Source organism: Symphalangus syndactylus, chromosome 15 (genome assembly GCF_028878055.3).
Source record: "Symphalangus syndactylus isolate Jambi chromosome 15, NHGRI_mSymSyn1-v2.1_pri, whole genome shotgun sequence".
NCBI lineage: Eukaryota > Metazoa > Chordata > Mammalia > Primates > Hylobatidae > Symphalangus > Symphalangus syndactylus.
The window spans coordinates 6,610,563-6,636,391 of NC_072437.2; the positions used below are offsets into that span (position 1 = coordinate 6,610,563).

General features: G+C 52.2%; 1 protein-coding gene across 3 annotated transcripts in view; it reads right to left on the reverse strand.

Moving 5' to 3' along the window:
* The window catches only part of TMEM255B (transmembrane protein 255B), a 51,483-nt gene that overhangs the window by 8,761 nt on the left and 16,893 nt on the right, over window positions 1–25,829 (reverse strand). For all 3 annotated transcript variants that reach the window (XM_055244392.2, XM_055244393.2, XM_055244391.2), the window contains exons 4-6: window positions 6,390–6,479; window positions 2,370–2,450; window positions 701–786 (exon numbers count right to left, since the gene is read on the reverse strand). In XM_055244392.2, the coding sequence (XP_055100367.1) occupies window positions 701–786; window positions 2,370–2,450; window positions 6,390–6,479 (257 nt within the window). The remainder of the gene's footprint in view (window positions 1–700; window positions 787–2,369; window positions 2,451–6,389; window positions 6,480–25,829) is intronic.

Consider the following 25,829-nt stretch of genomic DNA (forward strand, 5'->3'; position numbering starts at 1 on the left):
TCACCACACGAGGCAAGTGACCTGTGGTCAGTGTGCTCTGGACCTGAACCCTGCAGGGCTGGGGAGGAAATCAGGGCTGCAGCCCAGTCAACGCCTGTCCCTGCACTGCTCTGGGGGATCCAACCTACGTCTGATGGGATTGGCCTGTGAGGTTCCCAACCTGGGGCCCACAGTGGCAAAGAGCGGCAACTGGGCCTGGCAGGCCAGCCCCTCCACCTCGATGGCCCGGCAGGACGGGTGTCTGGGCCCCGGCTGAGCCACCTCTGTCTTCGTGCCAGGATGGGAAGGCCGTCGGGGTCACAGGCCCCTGTCCCAAGAGGGGGCCATGCCTGGGGCCTCAGAGGCCAGGCCAGGTTTACACTCGCCCGACACACGAGCTGTGTCCTCTTGGCAGATCAACCCTTCAGAGCCTCCATCTTTTCCTCTGTGAAATGGACTCAATGTCCTTTCCTCACGTAAACAACTAAGGAGTAAAGGAGACGATGGAGGTGCAGGGGCTTGGGGGGGTGATGTCGGGAGCGGAAGGATGGGGGCCTTGACCCTGCAGGCGCATACAGGGGTCCCCAGCGCCCCTCACCTCCTGCAGGCATAGATACGGGGGTCCCCAGTGCCCCTCACCTTTCGCAGGTGTAGATACGGGGGTCCCCGGTGCCCCTCACCTCCCACAGGCGTAGATACGGGGGTCCCTGGCGCCCCTCACCTCCCGCAGGCGTAGAGGTCACAGCAGTAGCAGGTATTGCTCCTCACCTTCAGCTGGCACTTGCCATCCAGGGAGTGACAGGTGACCTGGGGCAGAGAGACCTTGTCAGGTCACAAGCCAGTGCCCACCACCTCACCCACCCCACCAAGGGCAAGGCTCCCTCGTGGGAGCTGGGAGCGGCCACTCAGGCCCCTCCTGACTTTCCCCTGACTCCAGACGCAGGGGCTTGGGGGCCAGGACCCTTCCTGCAGGAGGGGTTAGGGGCACAGGCTGGTTCCAGAGGCCGGATAACTGGGGCTCGGAGGAGAGGCCTTGCTTCTCCACAATCCCAGGAGCAGAGCGAAATATCAGGGTGCATGGACAGAAGGACAGAGCCCAGGAGGCCCTCAGCGTGGGGTGCACAGAAGCCTGAGAGCCCAGAGGGCGGCAGAACAGGCCCTGTCCCAGGGCGCCCTTCCCCCAGGCTTGAGCACTGGCAGCCTCGGAAGAGACACCTGCCACCTCCGTGTGACAACCTTGAAAGCCCTGGCCATGGGACACTCCCCAACACACACACACAGGACGCCTACACACACACACACACACACACACACACACACAGGACGCCTCCCCCCCATACACACACACAGGACGCCTCCCCCCACACACACACACATACACACATACACACACAGGATGCCTCCCCCCACATACACACACACACACACACAGGATGCCTCCCCCCCACATACACACACACACACACACACACACAGGACGCCTCCACACACATATACACATACACACACACACAGGACACCTCCCCCCTACACACACACACACACACACAGGATGCCTCCCCCCACATACACACACACAGGACGCCTCCACACACACACACACACACACACATACACACATACAGGATGCCTCCCCCCCACATACACACACACACACACACACACACGACGCCTCCACACACATATACACATACACACACACACAGGACACCTCCCCCCTACACACACACACACACACACACACACACACAGGATGCCTCCCAGCAGCTGCTGAAGAGTCCCAGACAAGCTGGCAGGTGCTGGCCACTGAGAGGGCCTCGCTCCTCCTCCTCCTCTGACACCCGTGCTAAGGATGAGAGGCTGCGTTTAGTTAAAGCCAGGAATCCACACTGGGCAGGTGCGAGACACACAGACAGCGCCGTCGCAGAGCTGTGCCCTCGGATGGTCCTGGTGAAGCGGCAGCCGCCCGCGGGTCATTACTCCCCACATCTCACTCACCTGGAAAGAGAAATGAGGTCACACTGCCGCTGTCGGTGGCTCAGGGAAATCCAGAAGTTTCTCGGACACTGTAAATGTATTATCCTTGCTTCTTATTGCAATAATTTAGAAAAATGCTAATTGGAAGAGCCACACAGAACTGGATACATGAACTCTGAGACTGTTGTGATTTCATGAAGCAAGTCTGGAGCTCTGACTCCAGAGTGAAATACAGCACATCGAAGTGTCAAGGCCCCAAACACAGGGGGATCAACGGTTCACTAGCCGCAGGGGAGACCCCCAGGAACTGTTAGAATCAAAATATTCGGACCATGCCTATGTGCAGGGAAACCATGTGGGGTCGCCAGGGTTAGCTGAGCAAAACCCATGTGAATCTCAGTATTCCTGCTCACCTCTGTCTGGTAGACGTCGTACAAGTACCCCACCCCACTGGAGTAAAACTGGCATCTTCCTGTGGTGAGGGGCCGCGGTTCCTAGAGAAACAGATAAACACAGATGGAATAAAACAGGTGCCTCCAGGCGGGAGAGGCCAGAGGCAATTTCAGGCCTGTGGGTCTCAGGCTCAGGGTCTCAAGGACCAAGGCCAACACTAACTCGAGCCTCCCAGACAGAGAACACAAGACAGGAGACTCCACGCTCCCTGCAGAGCGGCTGGGCTGCTGCATCCAGGAGGCCAGACAGCAGAAAGCCCCATGGGAGGGTACCTCGGGCCATGCAGGCTGGGCCGACACATTTTCTCCATCAGTCAACAAGGGCAGCAGAAGGGAGACAGGCGTTTGGCCTTTTGAGGGGCATCCCTACCACCCCACACCATAGGTGTTAGGCTCCTGCATCGTTTCATAAAAGAAAATATTGTCTCTTCTACTAGGAACGTAGCAAGAATTTCAGACTAATAAACTCATCCTTCCAACCATCCAATCATCCACCCACCCACCCAACCATCCATCCAATCATCCAATCAATCACCTATGCATCCACCCATTCTTCCTTCCATCCTCCACATCTATCTATTCATTCATCCATCATGCATCCATCATCCATCCTTCCGTTCATCCACATCCATCCATCCACCCATCTGTCATCCATAGTTCCATCCTTCCATCTGTCCATCATCCTTCCATCTGTCCATCATCCATCATCCATTATCCATCCTTCTATCTATCCATCATCCATCCTTCTATCCATCCACATTCATCATCCATCCTTCCATTCATCTACATTCATCCATCCACTCATCTATCATCCATCCTTCTAGCCATCCATCCGTCATCCATCTATTATCCATCCTTCCATTCATCCACATCCATCCATCCACCCATCTGTCATCCATCCTTTCATCCTTCCATCCTTCTATGTATCCATCCATCCTTCCATCCATCCACCCATCATCCATCCATTATCCATCCTTCCATTCATCCACATCCATCCATCCACCCATCTGTCATCCATCCTTCCATCCATCCATCCATCATCCATTATCCATCCTTCTATGTATCCATCATCCATCCTTCCATTCATCCACATCCACCCATCCATTCATCTGTCATCCATCCTTTTATCCATCCATCATCCATCCATTATCCATCCTTCTATTCATCCACATCCACCCATCCACCCATCTGTCATCCATCCTTCCATCTGTCCATCATCCATCATCATCCATTATCTATCCTCCTATCTATCCATCCATCATCCATCCATCCATCATCCATCCATTATCCACCATTTGATTCATCGACATCCACCATCCATTCATCTGTCATCCATCCTTTTATCCATCCATCCATCATCCATCCATTATCCATCATTCGATTCATCGACATCCACCACCCATTCATCTGTCATCCATCCTTTTATCCATCCATCATCCATCATCCATCATCCATCCATTATCCATCCTTCTATTCATCCACATCCATCCATCCACCCATCTGTCATCCATCCTTCCATCCTTCCATCTGTCCATCATCCATCCATCGTCCATTATCTATCCTCCTATCTATCCATCCATCATCCATCCTTTATCCACCCACATCCATCACCCATCCTTCCATTCATCCACATCCATCCATCCATCATCCGTCCTTCCATCCATCCATCCATCATCCATCCTTCCATTCATCCACATCCACTCATCCATCCATTCCTCTGTCATCCACCCATTATCCATCCTTCTATCCATCCATCCAACCATTCAGCCATACATCCATTTATGGCCCTATCTAACTGTCAATCCATCCGACCATCTGCAACATTCATGGAGCAGACACAGTGCCAAATGGTAAGGATAACGAGACACAGTTCTTGCCCTTAAGGGATTTATAGACTAGGGAAGAAGACAGACCCATAAACTGACCATTGCAAAGTGCTTATAATTGCTATAGTAGAGGACAGCAGGAAGTACCAAAACTAAAATGCCACAAAACTGCATCACCTGCAAATAAGCTAGGGTCGCATTCATTGCCCACATTTAGTTTTATTAGTATTTCTCGAAGCGCTCCTAGTTCTGAACCAAGAAAAGTATTAGAAACCACTAGTAACACTGCAACAGATGAGAAGGAGAATCACTCATTGGTCCTTTGGGCCCCCACTGGTGAAGTACTGTTATGGCCGGACGCGTTCCAGGTGACACAGCAATGGAGGAAGCCGACACAAGTCTCTGTCTCTGGGTGTTTATCTTCCCCTGAGGGGACAGACATGAGACCACAGGTAACGATGAGTAGCCCAAGGGGACAGAGGCTCCTTCCTGGAGAGAAGGCAGTGCACCCCAACCCTACAGACAGAGGCTCCTGCCGGGAGGGACGGTGGCGTGCCCGAACCCCATGGGGACAGAGGCCTAGCAGCACAGTGTCCTCGGCCTCTCTCAACAGTTGGAAGGCACACACCTCTCCATATGACGCCCTTAGAGCTGTAATTCACCGTCTGTCTTCTTCCTGAGCAGCACACGAGGCAGTGCCACGTTTTCCTCGATGGCGTCTGAGCTCCGGTGAGTGCCTGCGCATTCATCCTAAAGTCTGGACGTGTGCTGTGTGATCTAAAGTCAGCCCTGGGAGGCCCCGGCCAGGGGCCCTGCTTTGTTTCTAACCAAGAGGCTCCCACGCCTGCCTAGATGCACGCCCTGCGTGGCCCTCCAGAGTGGAGAGGCACCCGAGGTCCAGAGCCTGGGCACGCCCCTGACTGCGGTCAGAGACTGGACCCTGCTCCTCAGTGGGGCCACAGCCACGGGCACCGGGAGCACAGTGGAAACCGCTGTCTGGAAGCCGTGGAATAGCAAGTCACCCAGCCACCCGCTGAGAAAGTTCCCGTGACACGCCTCTGTGGGAGTGTGTGTGTGTGTGTGTGCGCGTGTGAGCGTGTGAGCCGTGGTGTGTGCATGCGTGCGCATGTGTGTTTTGTGAGTGTGCTCCCACACTTGCCTTCATGTAATGAAACCGCTGGGGCAGACAAAGGCCTAACACCAACCTTCAGTGCCTTTCAGTGTGATTTATGGAAAAAGAGGGAGCAACAATCACAGGTTTGTTCTGAGAGTTCATGACAAGGAATTCAGCCGCTCCCAGGGACCAGCTGCTGCCCAGATGGCGAGAGCCCACCCAGGAGCCCAGCCAGGGAGGAGGTGGGGACGGCACAGCCCACCAGAGGCTGAGGACCCACCTCAGGAGGACACAGAAATGATTCCTCGGCCTGCGATTTTAGAGAAAACCTGTTCATTTAGAGGTGAAAAGTGTGTGGTGTGTATGTGTGTGTGGTGTGTGTTCTGTGTGGTGTGTGTGCTCTGTTTGGTGTGTGGTGTGTGCTGTGTTGTGTGTGGTGTGTGTGGTGTGTGCTGTGTGCTCTGTGTGGTGTGTGTGTGCTGTGTTATGTGTGATGTATGTGCTGTGTGCTCTGTGTGTTGTGGTGTGTGTGCTGTGTGCTCTGTTGTGTGTGCGCTGTGTTATGTGTGGTGTATGTGCTGTGTGTTGTGTGGTGTGTGATCTGTGTGTTGTGGTGTATGTGCTGTGTGCTCTGTTGTGTGTGTGCTGTGTGCTCTGTGTGGTGTGTGTGCTGTGTGATCTGTGTGTTGTGGTGTGTGTGCTGTGTGCTCTGTTGTGGTGTGTGCTGTGTTATGTGTGGCGTATGATCTGTGTGTTGTGGTGTGTGTGCTGTGTGCTCTGTTGTGTGTGTGCTGTGTTATGTGTGGTGTGTGTGCTGTGTGCTCTGTGTGCTGTGTGCTCTGTGTAGTGTGTGTGGAGAGGGAAGTGCGTTGTGTAGGAAATGAGACTTGCTGAGAGGAGAGATAGTCACTGGCAAGCCCCCGCGTGGAGACTGACTGTGAAGCCGTCTGAGCTGAGATCTGCAAAATGAAATTTTACTTTTTTCCTGTCGACTCTTTCAGCCCCGGAAAGCGACTGTGCACACAATGACGATGTACTCACAATGTGTTGTGCTGCAAATACGCCGTCCACGATGGCACAGCAGAAGGCGGCCACCACGCCAAAACTGATAAACACGATCGCTGCCACCAGCTGCAACGGAAGAAGAGGTGTGGGTGCCCAGTTTTACCAATGCTGGTTTTCAAATGCAAACCAATTCAAAGTCCCAGCTCGAGGTCGGAGCTTCTTTCACAGAACTGCCTCTTCTCACCTCTAACTTTCGTCCTACGACTTCCAGCCCTGGCCAGGCCGGACTCCACCCTGTGGGTCGTCCTCATGCATCTATTCCACAAGACCCACCCAGGCGCCTTCTGCATGGAAGGGCGTTGCCATCCCCGGGCCCTCGGCACGCGCCTCTGAGAAGCAACCCCTGACGGCAGGCCGTGTGCCCAACCCTAACGTGTGCTCATCACACGCACACGCATGTGCACGCTTGCCACAGGCCTTTACAGTCATCAGATCAGCTTCACACACTGCTGCACAACCTGCTTTTCTTACCTAATGGTCTTGAAGCTTGGAGCCAGGAATGGTTTCTAGTGCATTAGTTAACCAGTGCACTCTGATGGATAGTTAAACAGTTGGCAATTTCTTGCCACTACAAACTCTGCTGTAAAGCGGGGTGTCCTGCCCTAACCCTAAAAACTGGCAGGAGTCTCCATCCCCGTGGACCCCTGACCAGAGGGCGGGTGCTGTCATTCTCTTCTCGGTGCCTGGCTCGGTACCACGCTGGGCAGAGCAGACCCTCCTGAATGGCCGCTGAAAACTGTGGCCCCGAGATGGCATCTCGCTTGGTTCCGTCCCGATGGATGAGTTGCCGGCTAGGGAAAGAGGTCCTGGTGACAAGCAGAACCCATTGGTGACAGCAGAGGGAGGGCCTGTGGCTCGGGTGCCGTGGTGCTACACAGGGACATGGGAAGCCTGAGTCTGTTCTGACCTGTCCTGCGCACCAGGCACGAGCATGGGTGCTCGTCCGGACCACCGAGCTCTCGTCAGGGCAGAGCCGAGCGAGCAGAGTGGTCTCCTCCTCACACTCGTGAAGACGCCCGGCAGAGGCACCCCTACCTTCCTTCTCCCTGGGGAGCCAAGTGTGTGGAGGGAGGAGTTCCATCGACTGTGACCCTCACATGGAACTGCCGTGGCCTCTTCCCCGTGACCCCAGCGTGGCCCTGTGTGTCCATCTCTGCCCCGGGCTGCACACCTATCATCACCCACAACCCAAACAGCAGCCAAATCCAGCCCATCTGCCACGGCTCTAACGCTACCCACTGGATTCGCAGGTAGGACGCGTTCCCAGCAGGCCCCACAGCAGCAGAAGGCGGCGGGTGGGGGCTGGCAGGCCCAAACCTTTCAGGCCATGGACCAGTGGTGGCCGCCTGCCCTCCCTCTCCTTCTGACCCTCCACACCACAGGCCTGCTGGGGGTCCTCCCTGGAAGCCCCATCAGAGCCGGTCCAGGGCGCACCACGCTGCTGGCCAAGCCCTTTTGCGGAGGAAAGTGCAGCTTCTTTTTTAAACAGTGGGCACCCTCACTGCGAATCTGGGCGTTTTTATCCTTCAGCAGAGGAACAGCTGTCAATCGGTGACTTCCTGGTGAGCCCACACTTGGCAGTCACAAATGGCACCTTGCATTAAATGTGAGTGATGAGGCGGCAGGGCTGGGGCAGCGGGCCGGAGAGCGAGTCCACAAAAGTCAGTGCGTCCTTGGGTGGGTCCCAGACCGGCACAGTCCCTGCGTGAGTTACAGAGAGATGGTTCTCCCACCTGCTGGCACCTTTCTTCTTCAAAGGCAACTTTCCGCCACAGCAGATCAGACGAGACATTCTAAGAGCTCAGGCATCAAGCACGTGCCCTTCCAAAATACATATTTTAGGTTTACGAGAAGAGGCAGGTCCGAACAAAGTCTGGGCGGTTAGTATGAAGCTGGCCGACACCCCTGAGCTTTGGCTCCCAGTGGCTGTGTGGGGGGGCGAAGGGGGACGTGGCCACCACATCCAAGGGCAGCACAAGGGTTCTCGGGGTGGCCTTGGACCGGAGCCCTTACCCTCGCATCCCCCCCTCCACCTCCCCAGGCAGAGCAGGGCAGAGCTGGCACGCTGAGTCCTTCTGGAGGATTCTCTGAACTGCTGGGCTGGACTTGCCCCTAGTGGTCCTTGGTTCCCCCTCTGTAAAGGGAGGTGCTGGGCTCACTGACTTATTCATGAGCATCACGGATGCTCCAGCGTCTCCATAGGATACGCAGCCAGGTGCTGCAGGCGCAGACATGAACAAAACAGGCATATCCCCGCCCTTCCGGCATCTCACGTTTCTGGCATTTTATCATCAATTGGCTAAAAGAAAGTTGAGGTACTCCCAGAAGGAAGCTGTGCAGAGAACCATGGCTGCATTAGCCTGGGTCTGAACCAAAAGCTTATTTCTTATTTGGACTTTCTATAGGCTGTGGCAATTTAAAAACCTCCTCTTCGGCCTAATTGCTCTGGTTCGATTGACTAAATAATGACAGAGCCCATCGCATGGCGTAGCTGCCCAGTGTGCTGGAGGAACAGACAGATGAGGCAGGGTCCCTCTTGAACAGCTGACCCCATCTGACGGCCACCAGAGCAAAGCATAAACCAGGGCTCTGGGTGTACACACAAGGAAGGCCTCACTGCACCCTGAGAAAGAAGGAAGGCCTGAACTAGTCCTGGAAGAATAAACAGAATTTCCTCAAGGGGAGACGAGGAAGGTGCCGGGGGCTGCACGTCGGTGGGACTGGGGCCCACTGAGGTGGAGCAGAAGCCACGATGTACGGGGCTGGGGTGAGCTGCAGCCACCATGTTACTGTCAGAAGGCCGTCAATGCCAAGGACGTGTGGCCAAAGGCAAGAGACTTCCTTCATCTTCCTATTTTCCTGGTGAAACTGCTGCATACAAGTAAAATGATTATTATGCAGAGCTGTGTAAAAACAGTGGGCAGAAATTACACCTAACTGAAATTTCCTACATTCAGTTAGGTATAAATACATAAAATACATTAAAAATGTTACTGTTTGAACAAATACATAAAAACACACATAGACGGCTCAGAGGGCAACATTCGAGGTTTCCCAGTCAGGGCCAACCCCCTCCACCTTCCCAGAGGAAGATGAAAGCCGGCCTCCAGCCGGGCCGCGTCCCCAGCTCTGGGGCCTCCCGCAGTTCCGGGGGATGTTCCTGCCCCACAGTGCACTCTTCTCGTGGGTGCCGGCCTGGATCAGGGGGCTGCGCGCCTCGCTCTAGCATTGCAGGGAGAGCACCACGTCCCATCATGCCTGCAGAGATGCTTCCAGCATTAGATGCAAGGACGCAGAGGGGCCGTGGTCCAGTCACCACTGCACACTCTCCTTAAAAATTCCCAAAGTTTCTGTTGGGCACAATTCCCAACCAAAGAGGCAGAAGGAAAAGAGACTTAAAGATGAATAAAATCACTTTAAAGCTTCCAAAGTTCTTTCACTCAGCACATCCTTCTAATCCGCACAACTGTGACGTCATCATCACAATTTGCATTTTGCAGGTACAGCTCTAAGGACTGGGGGCTCTAAATATCTTTCACTCAGACAGCGCATCGGCTCAGGAGCACAAGCACCCCTTCCCTGCTCCTGGTGGAGCCGACCACCCTCAGAGCCACTAGTGTCCCCAGGGGGACATCTGTCCACACGTCGCTCCCTCAGGTCCCTGAGGGGTCTGTGGCCAGTGTGGTACCCCAGATTCGTTGGGGCTGCCTCTAGGAAGCCCACACCTGCCTAGTGGGAGCCGAAGCCATCCCAGGAGGATCCAGCGTCCCTGTCCAGCTCAGCGGCTGGCAGGTGCCACCCACTAGATGCCCCAGCCACTTCCAGAAGTGGGTGGCAGGTGACTCATCCAGGCTCTGCTGGGTCTGTCACCATAAATGCGTGCAGCAGAGACTCTGCCAGGATCTGCTGGCCCTGGATGCTCATCTTCCAACCCAGTAACCCCTCACGAATTCCATGGAGCCAGGAACCCGCGGCAACCCAGCCCTGGGCAGGACACAGGCCCAGACCACTGAGAGGTGTTCATATTTCACCCCCACCCAATTTCACCCAAAACTTCACAGAAGCACAGAATTGTTAGCGCATCCCTAAAAATTGCAAGGTCTCCTTCCATCATCCACATTTCATAAACACATTTGAACTTGGTCATGCGTATTGGTCATGCGTAACACTTCCCGCCCTGCGAACGTCCTCGCAAATGTCCCAGCTCTGCCTGGCTGTCCTTCCTCCCGCTCTTTCAGTGTGAAAGGTAAAATTCAGCAAGAGTGTGGCCATGCGCAGCAAGTTCAGTGCTAGGACGTCCATGTGCCCGGTCAGTCCAGTGCTAGGATGTCCATGTGCCCGGTCAGTCAGCACTAGGACAGCCAGAAACATGAAAATGCCGAGAGCCTCTCATGGTGCTTCAACCCGAGTCCAGGCAGTGGTGTTGGGAAAGACATTGGGAGTGGCCTCCTCCAGCTCCTCTGGCTGAGTCCGAAAGTCACTGCCAGAACCAGCCTCACGAGAGCTGCCTCAGGGAACAGCCCACATCCCCCTGGGCTGCCTGGCTCTGTCACGACTTTTTTCCGGGCATTGTTAACTCTTGTTCAGATAAATTTTTTGTGACCTAGAACATGCATTACAGGAACCAAATCAATTCTCCAAAGACACAAGCAACCCTCTCTCCATAGCCCATGAGGACTGTGCATGTCTACGGCCACTGCCAGGAGAAACTCCGTCCCTGCACTGGAGCCACAAGGCTCTGGACTGAAGGCTGTGAAGATCTCATTGCATTCTGTTGGGGCATCTTCTCTTGAGCAAAGGTCACCTTCAAATGCCTCTGCTCTCAGAGTTTACATTCCAACAGAAGAAAGTAGATTTAAAAAAAACCCACACTGAGCATAAGGTTGTGGTGATCAGAAGAAAAGAAGGAAGGGGATAAGGTGGGGAGGGAGAGTGGCCCGGGTGCGGCTACCTCAAGAGGGCAGCTGGGTCTCTGTGGTCTGGGACATTCGAGCAGAGACTCAACAAGGTGGAGACCCTGCCCAGGGTCTAAGGAGCACCAGGGCAGTCGGCCGGTGGCTCCCATGAGGCAGGATGAGTGGGGCAGGAAGGAGGGAGGTGCAGCGCGGCCCCCGGGTGCAGTGGTCAGCGGGAGGGGAGCCAGCTGCCCTGGGGTTTCCCAGAACTCTAGCTGGGGTAAGGGCGGCGGCAGGGCCCAGGCAGGAGGTGACGGCGATGGTGAGGGGCAGAAGTGCGAGTGGAGTAGACAGGTCGAGTGTGCAGAGACAAACGGGTGGAGGGCGGTCACACGGTGACACCGTGCTGATGATGGCACAGGGGCAGGGCCCGGATGGGCAAGCGCAGCCACTTCCATCTCACAGGTCTATTATCACACACACGATGACGGCTAAGATGGCTGTGTACGCCATAAATCCAGCACTAGGATGGCCACGTGTGGCAGGAGGAGACACAGGGAGCCACCAGCCAAGGGCACAGAGGAGCCTCTGCTGCGCCAGTGCCAGGCCACGCAGGCAGTGCGACCCCTCAGCCCCCACCCGGGCCAGCAGCTCCACCTGCGAGAGGCCACCAGCTCCAGCACCTGATGCAGCCTCTGTTGCCCATCCCCACTCCCTCCGCCTTCCCCTCTGCAGCACGGTGCCCCTGGCGGACACCTGGAGCTGCCCGTCCTGTCCTAACCACAGATGTCTTCTCGACGCCTCCTCCCCATCCATGCCCCCTCCTCTGCCTCGCTTCCTTTAGAGTAAACCTCCTGGACAGAGTGGACGACACCTGCAGCTGGTTCCTCCTTCCTGGGTCACCAAGCCCAAATCTGCCCCTCCCAAGGTCACCATGCCCTGCCTGCCATCAATCCAGGGGTCACCCTCAGTCCCCAGCTGACGCGATTCACCACGAGCATTTGACACATTCACGGCTCTCACACTCCCCTCCCCACTGCTTTCCCAGGCACAACCTAATTCACTTCACAAACAGGTCCCTGCTCACAGTTCTAAGCCGTGTACAATTTCAGCTCATTAACAATTTCCTCTCCAGCTTCCCTTCTTCACGTCTGAGCTGCACACCTGCCGTGCGGGTGTCCCAGAACCACAAAACTCAGGGGCTCCCCGCATGGTCGCCACTGTCTACACCCTACACTCGCACCGTCCACACCCTCCAGAGACCCTGAACTTCGACCTGCTCATTTCACCTATCATCGGTTTCTGTGAGCAAACGGAGAAGAGAAGCCACACCGCTCAGGTCAGCAACAGGCAGCCTCTGTCCTTTTAAGCCTTCCCCACACACTGAAGAAATTCTTAGAATGTTTAAAAACTGCTTTCCAACTTAAACTAATCAGGCATTATTTTAGTCTAGAATACATGTTTTTCAAATGCTAATAAATAAGTGATAAAGAAGAGCAACAAAATTAAAATCCAGACAGTTGGCTCTGGAAGATGCCCAATGTAGCCCTTCCGCCAACACACCTGTGCGTGCACGTGGCTGACTGTGGAGCCAGGAGGTTTGCACGAGGCCTACTATGAGTTTTCTCTATTAGAGACAAATTTTAAAATTATTATGACATATTTTCACATGTTCTGTTCATTAAAGTGTCAGAGTCCAAGTATGAAACAACAAACAACTAGAACTTCTCAGAAGTGCCTTATGGGGCCCATTGCTGCGGGTAACATGGTCTCCTGTGTGAAGGCATGCCCCATGCACGTCACATGTGTAACTAGTGAGCCTGGGACAGGGCTCACTCCTCCTCCGAAACCAAGACATGGCCTCCTTCTCAGTGAATGAGAGGCCACTACAGATGATCTCCAAGGCCACCAGCCCAGACCGAGAAATGAGAAATCCATCGTAAAGGTTTTTTCTGACGGCTCCCCCGCAATGCCTTTTCCCGCCTGCTCTCTGGTGTGGATGACAGGGAGGAAATTCACTCCCCAGCAGAGAGGAAGCAGCTGCTGCTGGTGACGACAGTGATGGTGATGGTGATGACAGTAATGATGGTGATGAGGGTAACGACAGTGATGATGGTGATGATGGTGACAACAGTGACGACGGTGATGGTGATGATGGTGATGACAGTGATGATGGTGATGATGGTGATGACAGTGATGATGGTGATGACGGTGATGACGGTGATGATGGTGATGGTGGTGACAATGGTGATGGTGATGGTGATGACACTGACGATGGTGATGGTGACAATGGTGATGACGGTGATGACGGTAATGGTGGTGACAATGGTGATGATGGTGATGGTGACAGTGATGACAATGATGGTGATGACACTGATGACGGTGATGACAGTGATGGTGATGACAGTGATGGTGACAATGGTGATGATGACGATGGTGATGATGACGATGGTGATGATGGTGACAATTGTGATGATGGTGATGACAATGGTGACTGGTGATGGTGGGGACGTGATGATGGCAATGATGGTGACAATGGTGACAATGGCAATGACAGTGAAGATGGTGGGGACGGTGATGACGGTGATGGTGATGACAGTGGGGACGGTGATGACGGTGTGGAAGGTGACAACGGTAACAGTAACGACAGCGATGACAGTGGGGATGGTGATGATGGCAACAGCGATGATGGTGGGGAGGGTGATGATGGCAATGACAGTGAAGATGGGGATGGTGATGATGGTGGGGACAGTGATGATGGTGTGGAAGGTGACGGTGACAATGGTGACAGTGACGATGGTGATGACAGTGGGGATGGTGACAATGATGGTGATGGTGATGACGGCAATGACAGTGAAGACGGTGGGGACGGTGATGGTGACAATGACAGTGAAGACGGTGGGGATGGTGATGGTGACAATGACAGTGAAGACGGTGGGGACGGTGATGGTGACAATGACAGTGAAGACGGTGGGGACGGTGATGATGGTGACGACAGTGACGGTGATGGGGATGGTGACAACAGTGGAGAAGGTGCTGGTGACAGTGATGACAGTGGGGATGGTGATGACAGTGAAGATGGTGATGATGGTGATGACAGTGAAGATGGTGATGACGGTGATGACAGTGAAGATGGTGATGACAGTGAAGACGGTGATGACAGTGACAACAGTGATGGTGATGACAGTGGGGAAGGTGACGATGGCAATGACAGGGAGGATGGTGACAACGGTGATGACAGTGACAGGATGCTGATGGCTATGACAGTGATGACAGTAGGGATGGTGACGATGGTGACAACGGTGACAGTGGGGACAGTAAAGACTGTGATGACAGTGGGGATGGTGATGATGGTGGCCCACGGTTCTCTGGCTAGAATCCTGAAGTCCAGAGCCCTCGCGGTTTGATGCTTGAACTCATTTTACAGCAAAGCATGCCCTGGTCTGAAGAAGTCCACGCACAGCCTGCATTTACCCCACGTTGCGTGAATGTTCATGTGCTTTGCTTTGGAAACACGAAGTGGGAGACTGCCTCAGACTCCACTGGAGGAATCAAACGGTCTGGCCCATCCCCACGTTCCCTCCTAAAATCCAAAACACTCCGAGAAGCATCTGGCTCCGGGAGTGTCCAAGAAGACACAGGGATGTGTTGAGTATGTCAAGCCACCATCCCAGGTGTTTTTCCTGCCTCTCCTGAGCCCCTGAGGGCGACCCTATCAACCCTTCAACGAGACGAGGATAGGGAGGCCTGGGGACGTCCAGCACCCACAGTCACGTCCAGAGTGGGGTCTCCGAGCCCAGCGGCAACCATTCCTACTTCTGGCCCTGACCAATGACCTAAAGGTTTCAAAAGCAGGGAAAGCTCATGTTGGGGAGACTGAATTTCTAAATTTCTGCTGCCCTAGAAGTTTCTTTAATTGAACTTTTCAGCTTTCCAGCCTCTCTCCTCCGGTGGGTCTATTTCTCTGTCAGTGGTCTAGGACCTCTTTTTGCTCATGCATTTGCTAAAGACAACAGCAGGAGAGGCAGGTCGAAGAGCAAACATGAGACCCCAGGCCACCTGAGTCAGAAACCGCAGCTGGGGGTGAGGGAACCCCACAAGCCTCCCTCTCTGCCCTGCAGTGTTTCGCCTGGAGGGCAACCTCTGTCACGGTATTAGAAGTGCAGGTGGAAACCAGAAGGCAAAGCCAGTCCCTGTGTGCAGGGCAGTGAACTTCAGGAAACAACTCTCAACCTGGGCACTTTGCCAGTGACAGAGAAGGGGCATCACCGTCTTGGACAAACACCACCATTTTAAGTTCCCCTTGACTAAAAACTGCCTAAATCCAGCCCCAGAAACATCAACTTACTGACTAATGTCAACATGACCATAAACCACAAATGACACCTCCAACCCTGCAATAAAACTCTCCTCCACCCAGAAACATTCTGCTCCTGCAATAAGCTCCCCCCTTCCTAAACCCTTAAATACCCTTAGTCTATAAGAGAGAACACTCCTGATCTAAATCAGCCAGAAGCCCCTCTCGGGTTTATTCTCCAAAATACACCTCTCTTTGATGGTTGAGCCACTTTTCATGTTTCTTTCCTCTTTAACTCACATTTGGTGCCGAAACGCAGGACAGGTGTTGGGGGCAGAGGCTCTCTTGCAACCTAGGAAGCAGTGGGCAGTGGCAGCTTATCCCGGGCTAATTCCTAGATCCCGAGGGCCTCTGGCCACCTGCCTTGTCTTTTCTCTCACTTTACTTTCCAAGCAGTTTGCATGAGGAGGACAACTGACCCGAAGGGAACTGCGAGGCTCAGGCTGGGGCTACTCCCCAGTGGGCTCTCAAAATCCTCAGGTCTCAGAAATCCACCTCCAACTGCTCACAATGGGCATTTCACTCTCTAACCCTTTTCTCCTTCTCCTTTTTCTCCCTCCTTCTTCTCCTCCCCCTCCTCCCTCCTCCTCCTCCTCCCTCCTCCTTCTTCTTCTTCCTCTCTCTCTCTCTCTCTCTCTGTCTTCCTCACGAGGCTCCAGTCTGGGAGGCCCTTTGCCAATTCCAACTGGAACATCCAACACCGGACACGAATCCAGCTGACTGGTAAGGTCTTCCCTCCCCTGGCTTTCTCATGGTACCCGGGAAAGTCAGATCTGCCATCCTGGTCCTCAGAGGACCAGTGGGACTAAGCTGGGGGACATCCTGGGAACTCCCAGTCTCTTCTCAGGTTAACTGTCCTCTTTATAAACAGGATTCTGGGCCTCTGTCTTTCTTCTGGAGACACCTAGAACGAAAAAAGACACCCTCGGCCTCCTCTTACCAGCCCACACAGGTGCCCAACAATCCCACATCCCTACGCCCTCCCGGCTCGGCTGTCTCCTTCACAGCCTCACCAAACTTGGCTTACAGGGGAGCCTAAAGCCAAAGCGTTTAGTTTTTTATGGTAACACGGCCTGGCCCCAATTCAAACTACATAATGACAGCCAATGGCCCGAAAACAGCACCTTTGACTTTCAAATTCTCAGGGACCTTGACAACTTTATAACCAGGAGCAGCAAATGACAAGAGGTTCCCTATATTCAGGCTTTCTTCGGCCCTCCCTATGTCACGTTTGTGCCCCTCGTGAAATCCTTCTTAAAGAAAACCCTCCCCAGGTCTTCCCTTCCTCTGAAATCCCTTCCTCCGAAACCCCTTCTGACCCTGCAGGTGAACCCCCTCTGTACTCTCGACCCTCTGCATATGCTCCTCACCAGACCAAACCCTCCACCCTGTTGGCCCCTCCTACCCCCAAGCCTTTAGCCCCAAACACCGCCCATCCTCGTTCTCCACCAGTCACCCATTCAGAAACTACCCCAGCCAGTCAAGCCACCTCTGCCATTCTCTCTCTCCAGGAAGTAGCTGGGGTTGAAGGCACTGCTTGCGTTCATGGGCCTTTCTCCATGTCTGATTTTCTCCATGTCTGACTTGTCACAGATCCAACAGCACCTGGAATCTTTCTCTGAAAATCCCTCTCATTATCACAGGGAATTCCTGCACATAGCCCAATCCTTTAATCTAACTTGGCATGACATTGATATAATTCTAACCTCCACCCTCACTCCTGATGAAAAGGAGCGTATGGCATTCAGCTGAGGCCGACGCAGATAAACTCCATAATCAAACCCTAATATAAAACACAGTGGCTAACGATGCAGGCCCCGTAGAGATCCAGATTGGACTTACCAACAGGGAGACACTGGCTTCAGGCAGAGACCACATGATCACCTGTCCCCTCGCAGGCATGGACAAAAATGCCCATAAGGCAGTTAATTATGAAAAACTCAGAGAAATTACACAAGAGCCCCAGGAAAATCCTGCCCTTTTCTTACCACACCTCACTGAAGTGATGCTAAAATATACCAATTTGGACCCAGAATCTAGAGAAGGTCAAACTTTTTTTTTTTTTTTTTTTTTTTTTGAGACAGAGTCTCGCTCTGTCGCCCGGGCTGGAGTGCAGTGGCGCAATCTCGGCTCACTGCAAGCTCTGCCTCCCGGGTTCACGCCATTCTCCTGCCTCAGCCTCCGAGTAGCTGGGACTACAGGCGCCCGCCACCGTGCCCGGCTAATTTTTTGTATTTTTTAGTAGAGACGGGGTTTCACCGTGGTCTCGATCTCCTGACCTCGTGATCCGCCCGCCTCGGCCTCCCAAAGTGCTGGGATTACAAGCGTGAGCCACCGCGCCCGGCCGAGAAGGTCAAACTTTTCTCCCCCTCCAATTTATTTCCCAATCCACCAAGATATCCAGAAAAAATTATAAAAATTAGAGGAGAGTCCCCAGATATCTCAGTGGGACCTCTTAAATGCAGCCTTCCATGTCTTTAACAACACAAATGAGGAACAAAGAATTCAAAAAGACAAACATCTCCGTATAAATACCAGATGCTCACCTCTGCTGTCCAAAAGTTAGCTCCACAAAAAGCCTCCTGATAGCCCGAAAGAAAACTCCCCCACCTCTCCGGGAGTCTGTTTCCGATGTGGCAATGCTGGACACTGGGCAAAGGCTTGTCCTAAACCCCTGCCCCCACCAAACTGTGCCCAACCTGTGGTCTCTGGGGACACTGGAAAATGGACGGCTCCCAACGGGGACATCTTCCCCGTTCAGGTGGGGCTCATAATGAAGCCCCCCGACCATCACAGGAGGAAATCTCATCACTGCCGGCGCTGACCACGGAGGACTGAGGGTGCCCGGATCCTGCGCCCCACGTCCAGTGAGCCCACGGAACCCAGGGTAACTGAGACGGTATCTGGTAGGTCAGAAGCAAGATGGAGTCAGTTCAGATCGTTTTCACTGTCTCAGTTATAATTGTGCAATGGCAGTTTCATAACTTTAAATGACTATCACAGTTTTCATAAATGATCTAGGCAAGTGATTAAAATAATTACATAAATGTAATGGGACAAATATTTGTAAACAAACTTGTCATAATTTGGATTCTAAAGTTATATTAAACTACAGCTATTTCATTATTTAGGTTTTTCCAATAAAAATATACTGTAGGAAAGCATTCTTTCTAAAAATTGTATCCTTTTTAAAGGTTAATTTGTGTCTAATTCAAAGGTTTTATATAAAACAAGGTAAAAGAAACCAGGAAATAAGGGAGATATAAAGAAAGTTATAAAACTAAAAAGTTGTAAAGACTATTGGTAAAAAAAAAATCTTCAAAAATGTAAACAGTTGTTCTAAATTATGCAGGTCAAATATTAGGTTTGTTAAATGCTTTTAGACCATAAACTGGTTCTTTGACTTAAAAATTGTTCAATTTATTTTGGAGCATTAAATTCTAGATAAGGCCTGGGGACATAAGAAATTAGCCATGCCCCCTAGCTATGCAAAAAGGTATTAAAGAAAAGAGAATTTATATAAGAGAGGATCTTGTATGGTAAATTTTTGTCCTAAAGTAAAATAACTGGTTGTTTGAAGACAGGGATGTTTAGGACAAGTCAGAACGTCAAGGCATGTGGTAGCTTGTCTGCGTAGTCGTAAAAGAATTTATACAAGGGAATTTATGCAAGAAATGATGTAGAATTTAAAGGTGATCAGGCCTCCTAAATGCTTTATAAAATGCCACGACGACTCTTAGCTGTACAGCTTGCCCACTTTGTATCTAGGTAAGGCCTGGGACACATAGAGTTTGACACTGGAATGAGTCAGACCTTGTGTGCACTTCTAAGTCCCAGGCCTCACACCTAGTACATCATTTAAAACCCCAAACTTACCAAGGTTTTCACCAAAAGTGAAGGTTTCTAAGAGTTAACAGTGTTACCTGTATTTAAGACTACTGAAGAAACAGCATGCATGGCGTGTAAGGAAAGCAAAATATACTTTTGGTAAAAAGATTATAAGGAGGCATGGGAATGTGAATTTTTGCTTAGATTAAAAGGTTAAAGGGTTGTTTTAAGTTGGATAAAATAAAAATGAAGGTTTAAGCAAGTCGTGAATGGTTGATTGTAAAGGAAATTCTATTTGTAAACATACTGGCTAAAGTTAAAGGGGGTATCCTCCAGGTTTTCTGCAAATTAAGCATTAAAATAAAAGCACAATGGGTTTCTCTTAGAGTACTAGCCTGCTCTTTAACAAAAATTGTGAAGAGTTACAAAAGGTCTATAAAACTCTTACCTTACGATCAAACATTAAAATTGGGTAAATATGTCTATAAAGTTTTGTTAAGAATTGGCTTTAACATTAATAGTGCACTAATGTAAAGGTGAAATTCGGCTTATTTGGTATAAAAATTATACAGGAAGCATTGTCCAATATGCAAAGGTGTTTGGCTTTTTTTGGGCTACATTTGTATAAATATGTTATTGGTATGTGTTCCAAAGTTATGGGAGACCTTCTATAATTCTGATATATTTTAGTGTACATTATCAGTAATAATTATCAGTTATGTTAAAATTATTGTCTGCCACAAGGTAACAGATTTCCTTGTCAATTGTGTCTTTAACTGTGGCTACCCTAAAACATTTTGTCATCCATAGCGATTGTTGTCTCGTTTTGGTCCTGCTTAGAAGGTGGTTTGATGATCAGCTATGGAGCTCTAACAGGTGCTCTCGAATGCAGGTTTCTGATAACTTTGAAGATTGTGACATCCAAATAGAGGAAAAACGTTCGGGACTCTTGAAGAGCTAAAATGTTCATTAATGTCAAGCAGGACAGGAATTAACTACATGAACTGAACCAACAGGAGACCGGAGTGATCATTTTGACATTTTGCTTAAAATGTTGCTAATCCTTTGTTTTGCTTTTCAGAGTCAAGGAAACGTCTTTCAAGCTATTGACAGCTTTTAACAATTTAGTAGACTCCCATGAGCAAAATTTGGAGCTTATTTGTTCCTCTCTACCTGATTTTCTCCAGAATTTGGAAACTATTTGTGACAATTCTTAAATTATGGCAATATAGTTATTTGCATAAGTGCAATAAGAATCTGTTTTCTTTTGTAACAGGACACAATGGGAGAAACTGGTTATTTTACCTAGACTTTGACTGGAATGGTGTGCTTCCCTTTAAGGAATCAAACTTGACTTATGAAGCCAAGAAAGCCCTTGGAAACTGGCCTCCTATTCTGGGCACACAGTCGCTGCACAGGGGTTCTGATCTGGGGTAGGAATGTCACTTTCTGACAGGCCAGGACCTCAACAGGAGAGGAATTCACCCAACTCATAGGTATTTAATGGTAAAATTCCATGGCTGGGCTCAGCTTTAAAAAGTCTTATCTCAGATTCCTTCTATAAAACAAAGCTCTATCAAAGACAATTTAAAAGGCCTATGTGAAAAATAATTATTCTTGCTGCACTGTCTACAAATAATTAAGCCAAGTATAATAAAACCAGTCCTACCATGTGTCTTTTAAGAAAAATGGAAAACGGGAGAGAGAAAATTGTTTCAAAAACTATAGCACACCTGTTGTTAAATTCCAGTCTTGTCTGATGTTTTTCAATTGTTATTATTTTCTACAATTTAGATTAAATTCTAATTTTTCTGGCTACAAGTCTCCAAAATAACGTTTTCAATTTTTCCTTTTTCCCCACTTTTCTAACTGGAAATCACTGAAACCTAAGCTGTGCTTTCTTAAAGGCCCGTAAGCTGAAGACGAGATGTACCAGCATAAAGCCCTGTAAGCTGAAGAATAGATGTATCAGCAGACGCTCCCTCTACGCCCCCAAAACAGACAGTGCTTCCGGGAACAAATCCACCTCTTCTACTCCTAGATGTATCAGCAGACGCTGCCTCTACGCCCCCAAAAGTCCAGCGCTGTGTTCAGTGCCCTCTAAGGACAACTCTCTCTCAGCAGGAAGTAGCCAGAAAGAACACATCACCCCTCGTCCTTTTCAACTATAGCGTCTGGATTGACAGAGCAGGAACATCGCCATCTTGGACAAACACCACCATTTTAAGTTCCCCTTGATTAAAAACCCCCGAAATCCCGCCCAAAAAATATCAACCTAATGTCTAATATCAGCGTGACCATAAACCACAAATGACACCTTTGACCAGAAACATGCCGACCCCAAGATAAACTCCCTTCTGACCCGAAACCTTCCAACTCTGCCATAAAACTCCCTCCACCCAAAAACACTCTGAACCTGCAACAAGCTCCCCTCCGTAAACCCTTAAATACCTTTAGTCTGTAAGAGAGAACATTCCAGACCTAAATCGGCCCGAAGCCCCTCTCGGGTTTATTCTCCAGAATAAACCTGTTTTTGACTACTGAGCTGCTTTTCGTATTTCTTCTTTCTTCAACTCTTACAGCCAGTGGCCAGGAGTGAGCACTTGTGGGTGTTTCTCTAGGGGTCAGTTTCTCTATGGGTCAGTGGAGGCCCTGCAGGCTAGAAAAAGATCAACAAAAACCTAACGTCAGGTTAGTGAGGCAGCTGAGTGAAATCGGGACTCAGCCCCAGAGAGAAGACGCCACAGTACATCACCGTCATATTACAGCAGGTGAAATCGAGACTCAGCCACGAGAAGACGCCACAGTACCACAGGTGATCACCATCAATCATTACAGCAGGTGAAATCAGGACTCAGCCACGAGAAGATGCCACAGTACCACAGGTGATCATCGTCACATCATTACAGCAGGTGAAATCAGGACTCAGCCCCAAAGAGAAGACGCTACAGTACCACAGGTGATCACCGTCAATCATTACAGCAGGTGAAATCGGGACTCAGCCCCAAAGAGAAGATGCCATGGCACCACAGGTGATCATCATCACATCGTTACAGCAGGTGATACCATTGCTTGTCGCAGACCCAGCTACACACACAGGTTCAGACTCTCATCTTGCTGGGAGATGACATATTGAAGCTAAAGATCCCCTTTCCATCCCTCACATCTCCACCCCTGCCCAAAATCACTCAATTCCTGTTCAGCCGGCTTTTTATACTGTGCGGTTCTGCCAGACAGGAACAGGCCTGTCCTGCACTGATCCCGCCAGAGGGCAGCTTGTTCCGAGCCTTCCTCTACAGGAATGCATCCCATCCATGTCTCCTGACAAGCTCAGGGCTAGCCTTGTGCTGTCCAGCCCTCAGGCCCTCCACCCTGGCACAGGCAGCTGTGGGCTCCTCTCTGTGACCCTGGCCAGCCCTGACCGTTCCACAGTCGTCCAGGAAACCCCGAGACCACGCAGCCCTGCCCAGCACCACCCGGATTGGTTATTGTTAGCAATGGCTTCAGGTGGTGAATGACAGGGTCAGCCAAGGAGGAGGCACTCAGCGGGGAGGCAGCCACAGCACCCACCAGGGAAGGCCCCGTCTGAGGCCGCCCAGGCTGCACAGGGCAAAGGCAGTGGCAGGAAGCGCTGCCCTCGCTTCCCCCATGACCTAGAGAGATGGCTCATCCCCCTCCTTAGGACAAGGGACCTGGTGCGGGGATCCCAGGGATTCCCTTCCCAAGACCATCCTCCTTTCAGCAAAGCCTGGTGGACCCGGGCGGGAGCTGTTCTAGGTGCTGAAGCACGTGCATCCAGCATACCACAGTCCCTGCCTTCTGGGCTGAGTCTAGAGTCAGCACAGCGCTGGGGGAGCTGCCCCCAGAGACACAGCCGGGGCCACCGCGCCTCCCCTCGGCCCCACAGCAGTCTGGGGTGCACAGTCAGCGGGTAGGGCTGGCAGCCTCCGCCACTGTCCAGCCCTGCACTGGGAACGGGCAGGCACTCCACCAGGCTTGACAGGCACTGTTGGCCCCGCCCAGGTCACATAGCTGGCAAGAGGCTGGGTCTGGGTTCAAATCCAGGTGTGCTGGGTGTAAAGAGAGGCAGAGAGATAGAGAGGGAGACAGAGACAGAGAGGGAGACAGAGACAGAGAGATAGAGAGGGAGACAGAGAGATAGAGAGGGAGACAGAGAGTTAGAGGGAGACAGAGATCCCCAAAGTGCACCACATCTTCTAACAGATGCCGAGGCTCCGGTGACATGTAACTCCCTGCAGACTGGCCACAGAAACAGATCTGGCTGTGGCTTTCCATTAGAAATTCCAGGGCCCTGTCCAAACATATGCAGCTATTTGGACCCAGCCAGAAAATGAGTTGGATTTTCCAAACAAGCAGATGTGGATGCAGCTTCTGTGGCAGCAAAAATAGAAATTCCAGGTGTTGGTTTCAGACAGAGCACTTTACAAGCAGACAGCCCAAGCACCTGTGGCCCTAGGCAAATCCCTGCCTCTGTAACCAGTGCATCCATAGGTGTTGGCTCCTGGGACCTGCAGGTGGGCGTCAGGGATGCTCAGCATGGGGTGTGGCTCTGCTACAGAACAAGGAGGAGCTTTTCCTGCTCACCAGGGCGTCAGCACCACCGGCTCATGCATCAGGATGCGAGACTACCAAGGGAAAACCAAGATGGGAACAGGTCGCCTGTGCCCACTGTGTCAGGAAGCTCCAGGTCAGCGACCCCTCTGAGTGTCACACTTGGCCCCACGTGTCCGGGAGGCTGCACCCCAGCTCCTGCTAATCAGGCGTGCCCAGGGAGGCAAGGCTGCTCAGACAGCAGAAAAAAGCAGGCATCCTGAGGCGAGGGCCTGCTAGGGCCCCACTGTGGCCGTGGGATGGAGTCAGCAGCTCTGAGGCGGGGTCGCATGTGCAGCTCACAGCTCGGCCAGCAGCAGGGTGGGGATCTGGCTCCAGCCTGTCTGGGCTCGACGTGGCTGTCGGGAGGACGACAGGAAGCAGGTGCCACCCGCAGAAGAGAGGCGCGTTTAAGAAACCAGAGCCGCCAAGTTGGCCCCTGAGTGGCAGGTGCACGATCCCACAGGCCTCCAAGTTCAGGGGCCTAAAACCTGGGACCTGGTTGATTTTCCTGTAACTAGACCTAGTTCCTGTGGCAGATGCCCAGGCAGCCAGAAAAGAAGGCAGGGCTGGCGGCCCCCAAGTCTCTCCACTCGCTCACCCTTGCGCCAGTGCCCACCCTTCTCCCAAAATTAACACAACTCTGGAGGGTTCAGGTGGCAGCTTCTTTGAGCAGAGAGTGGGGGACAGGACGGGGTCCTCTTTGAACTTCACCCTATCCCCTGCAGGTGTGGCCTGAGGCGTTTGCATGGAGGAGGTGTGGACTAGTGTCCTGGGCAGGTCCCGCCACGGTCCAGGAGGGGCGGCCCGGAAGACTCAGCCTCAGCTCACAGGCCGCACGTGGCTGCACACAGAAACCTCCTGATGCCACAGGCCACGTGCACCTGGGAAAGTCTGACCCAAGCCACCTGTGGGGCCGCAGGGGTCCCATGGTCCCTGGGTGGGGACGCAGGGCCACTGGCCTCAGAGAAACACCCCCCAGTGCCTGACAGGCACGGAGAGCTGGGGCCTCATCAGGGCCACACGAGCTTCAGGGAAAGAGGCCTCGGTGGTGAGGCTGTGGGCCCGGCAGGACCAACCCCGAGCTGGGTGCCCAGCAAGTGTGGCCGCCTGTGCCCGTGCTCCGCCTGTGCTCCACTCCCTTAGTTATTCCCCCGCCGTGGGTGAGGTCGTGGGATCCAGGGTTGGATGGCAAGTGGATGGGGCCCACTCGATGCCTGTCCTCCAGAACACCCGGCCCTTGTGGGACCTACTCGGGGCCGTGGGGCCTTGGCACGGGCTCTTGCCCTGGGCAGCTCACAGTGTCCTCACCGGTGACCCGCAGAGCCGCCCAACACTGCCATCCAGGGATCCCAGAAACCACTTCCACAGAAGAAGGTGCAGGGCCCGACGCCCCAGGAAGGCTGACGGGGCTCCCATGACAGCGAGGCCCTGAGCAGAAGCTAAGTGGGGCGCAAGGAAGGTGGCCGAGACCTCAGCCTCCAGCACTTAGAGGAATGGAGAAAACGGGCTCCGTCCAGACCAAAGACTTCTGTGTGTGGTGTGTGTAGTATGTGTGGTGTGTGTGGTGTTATAGTATGTGTGGTGTGTGTGGTGTGTGTAGTTTATGTGGTGTGTACTGTGTGGTGTGTGTGGTGTGTATTGTGTGGTGTGTGTGTCATATGTGTGGTGTGTGTGTCATATGTGTGGTGTGTGTGGTGTGGTGTGTGTTGTGTATAGTGTGTG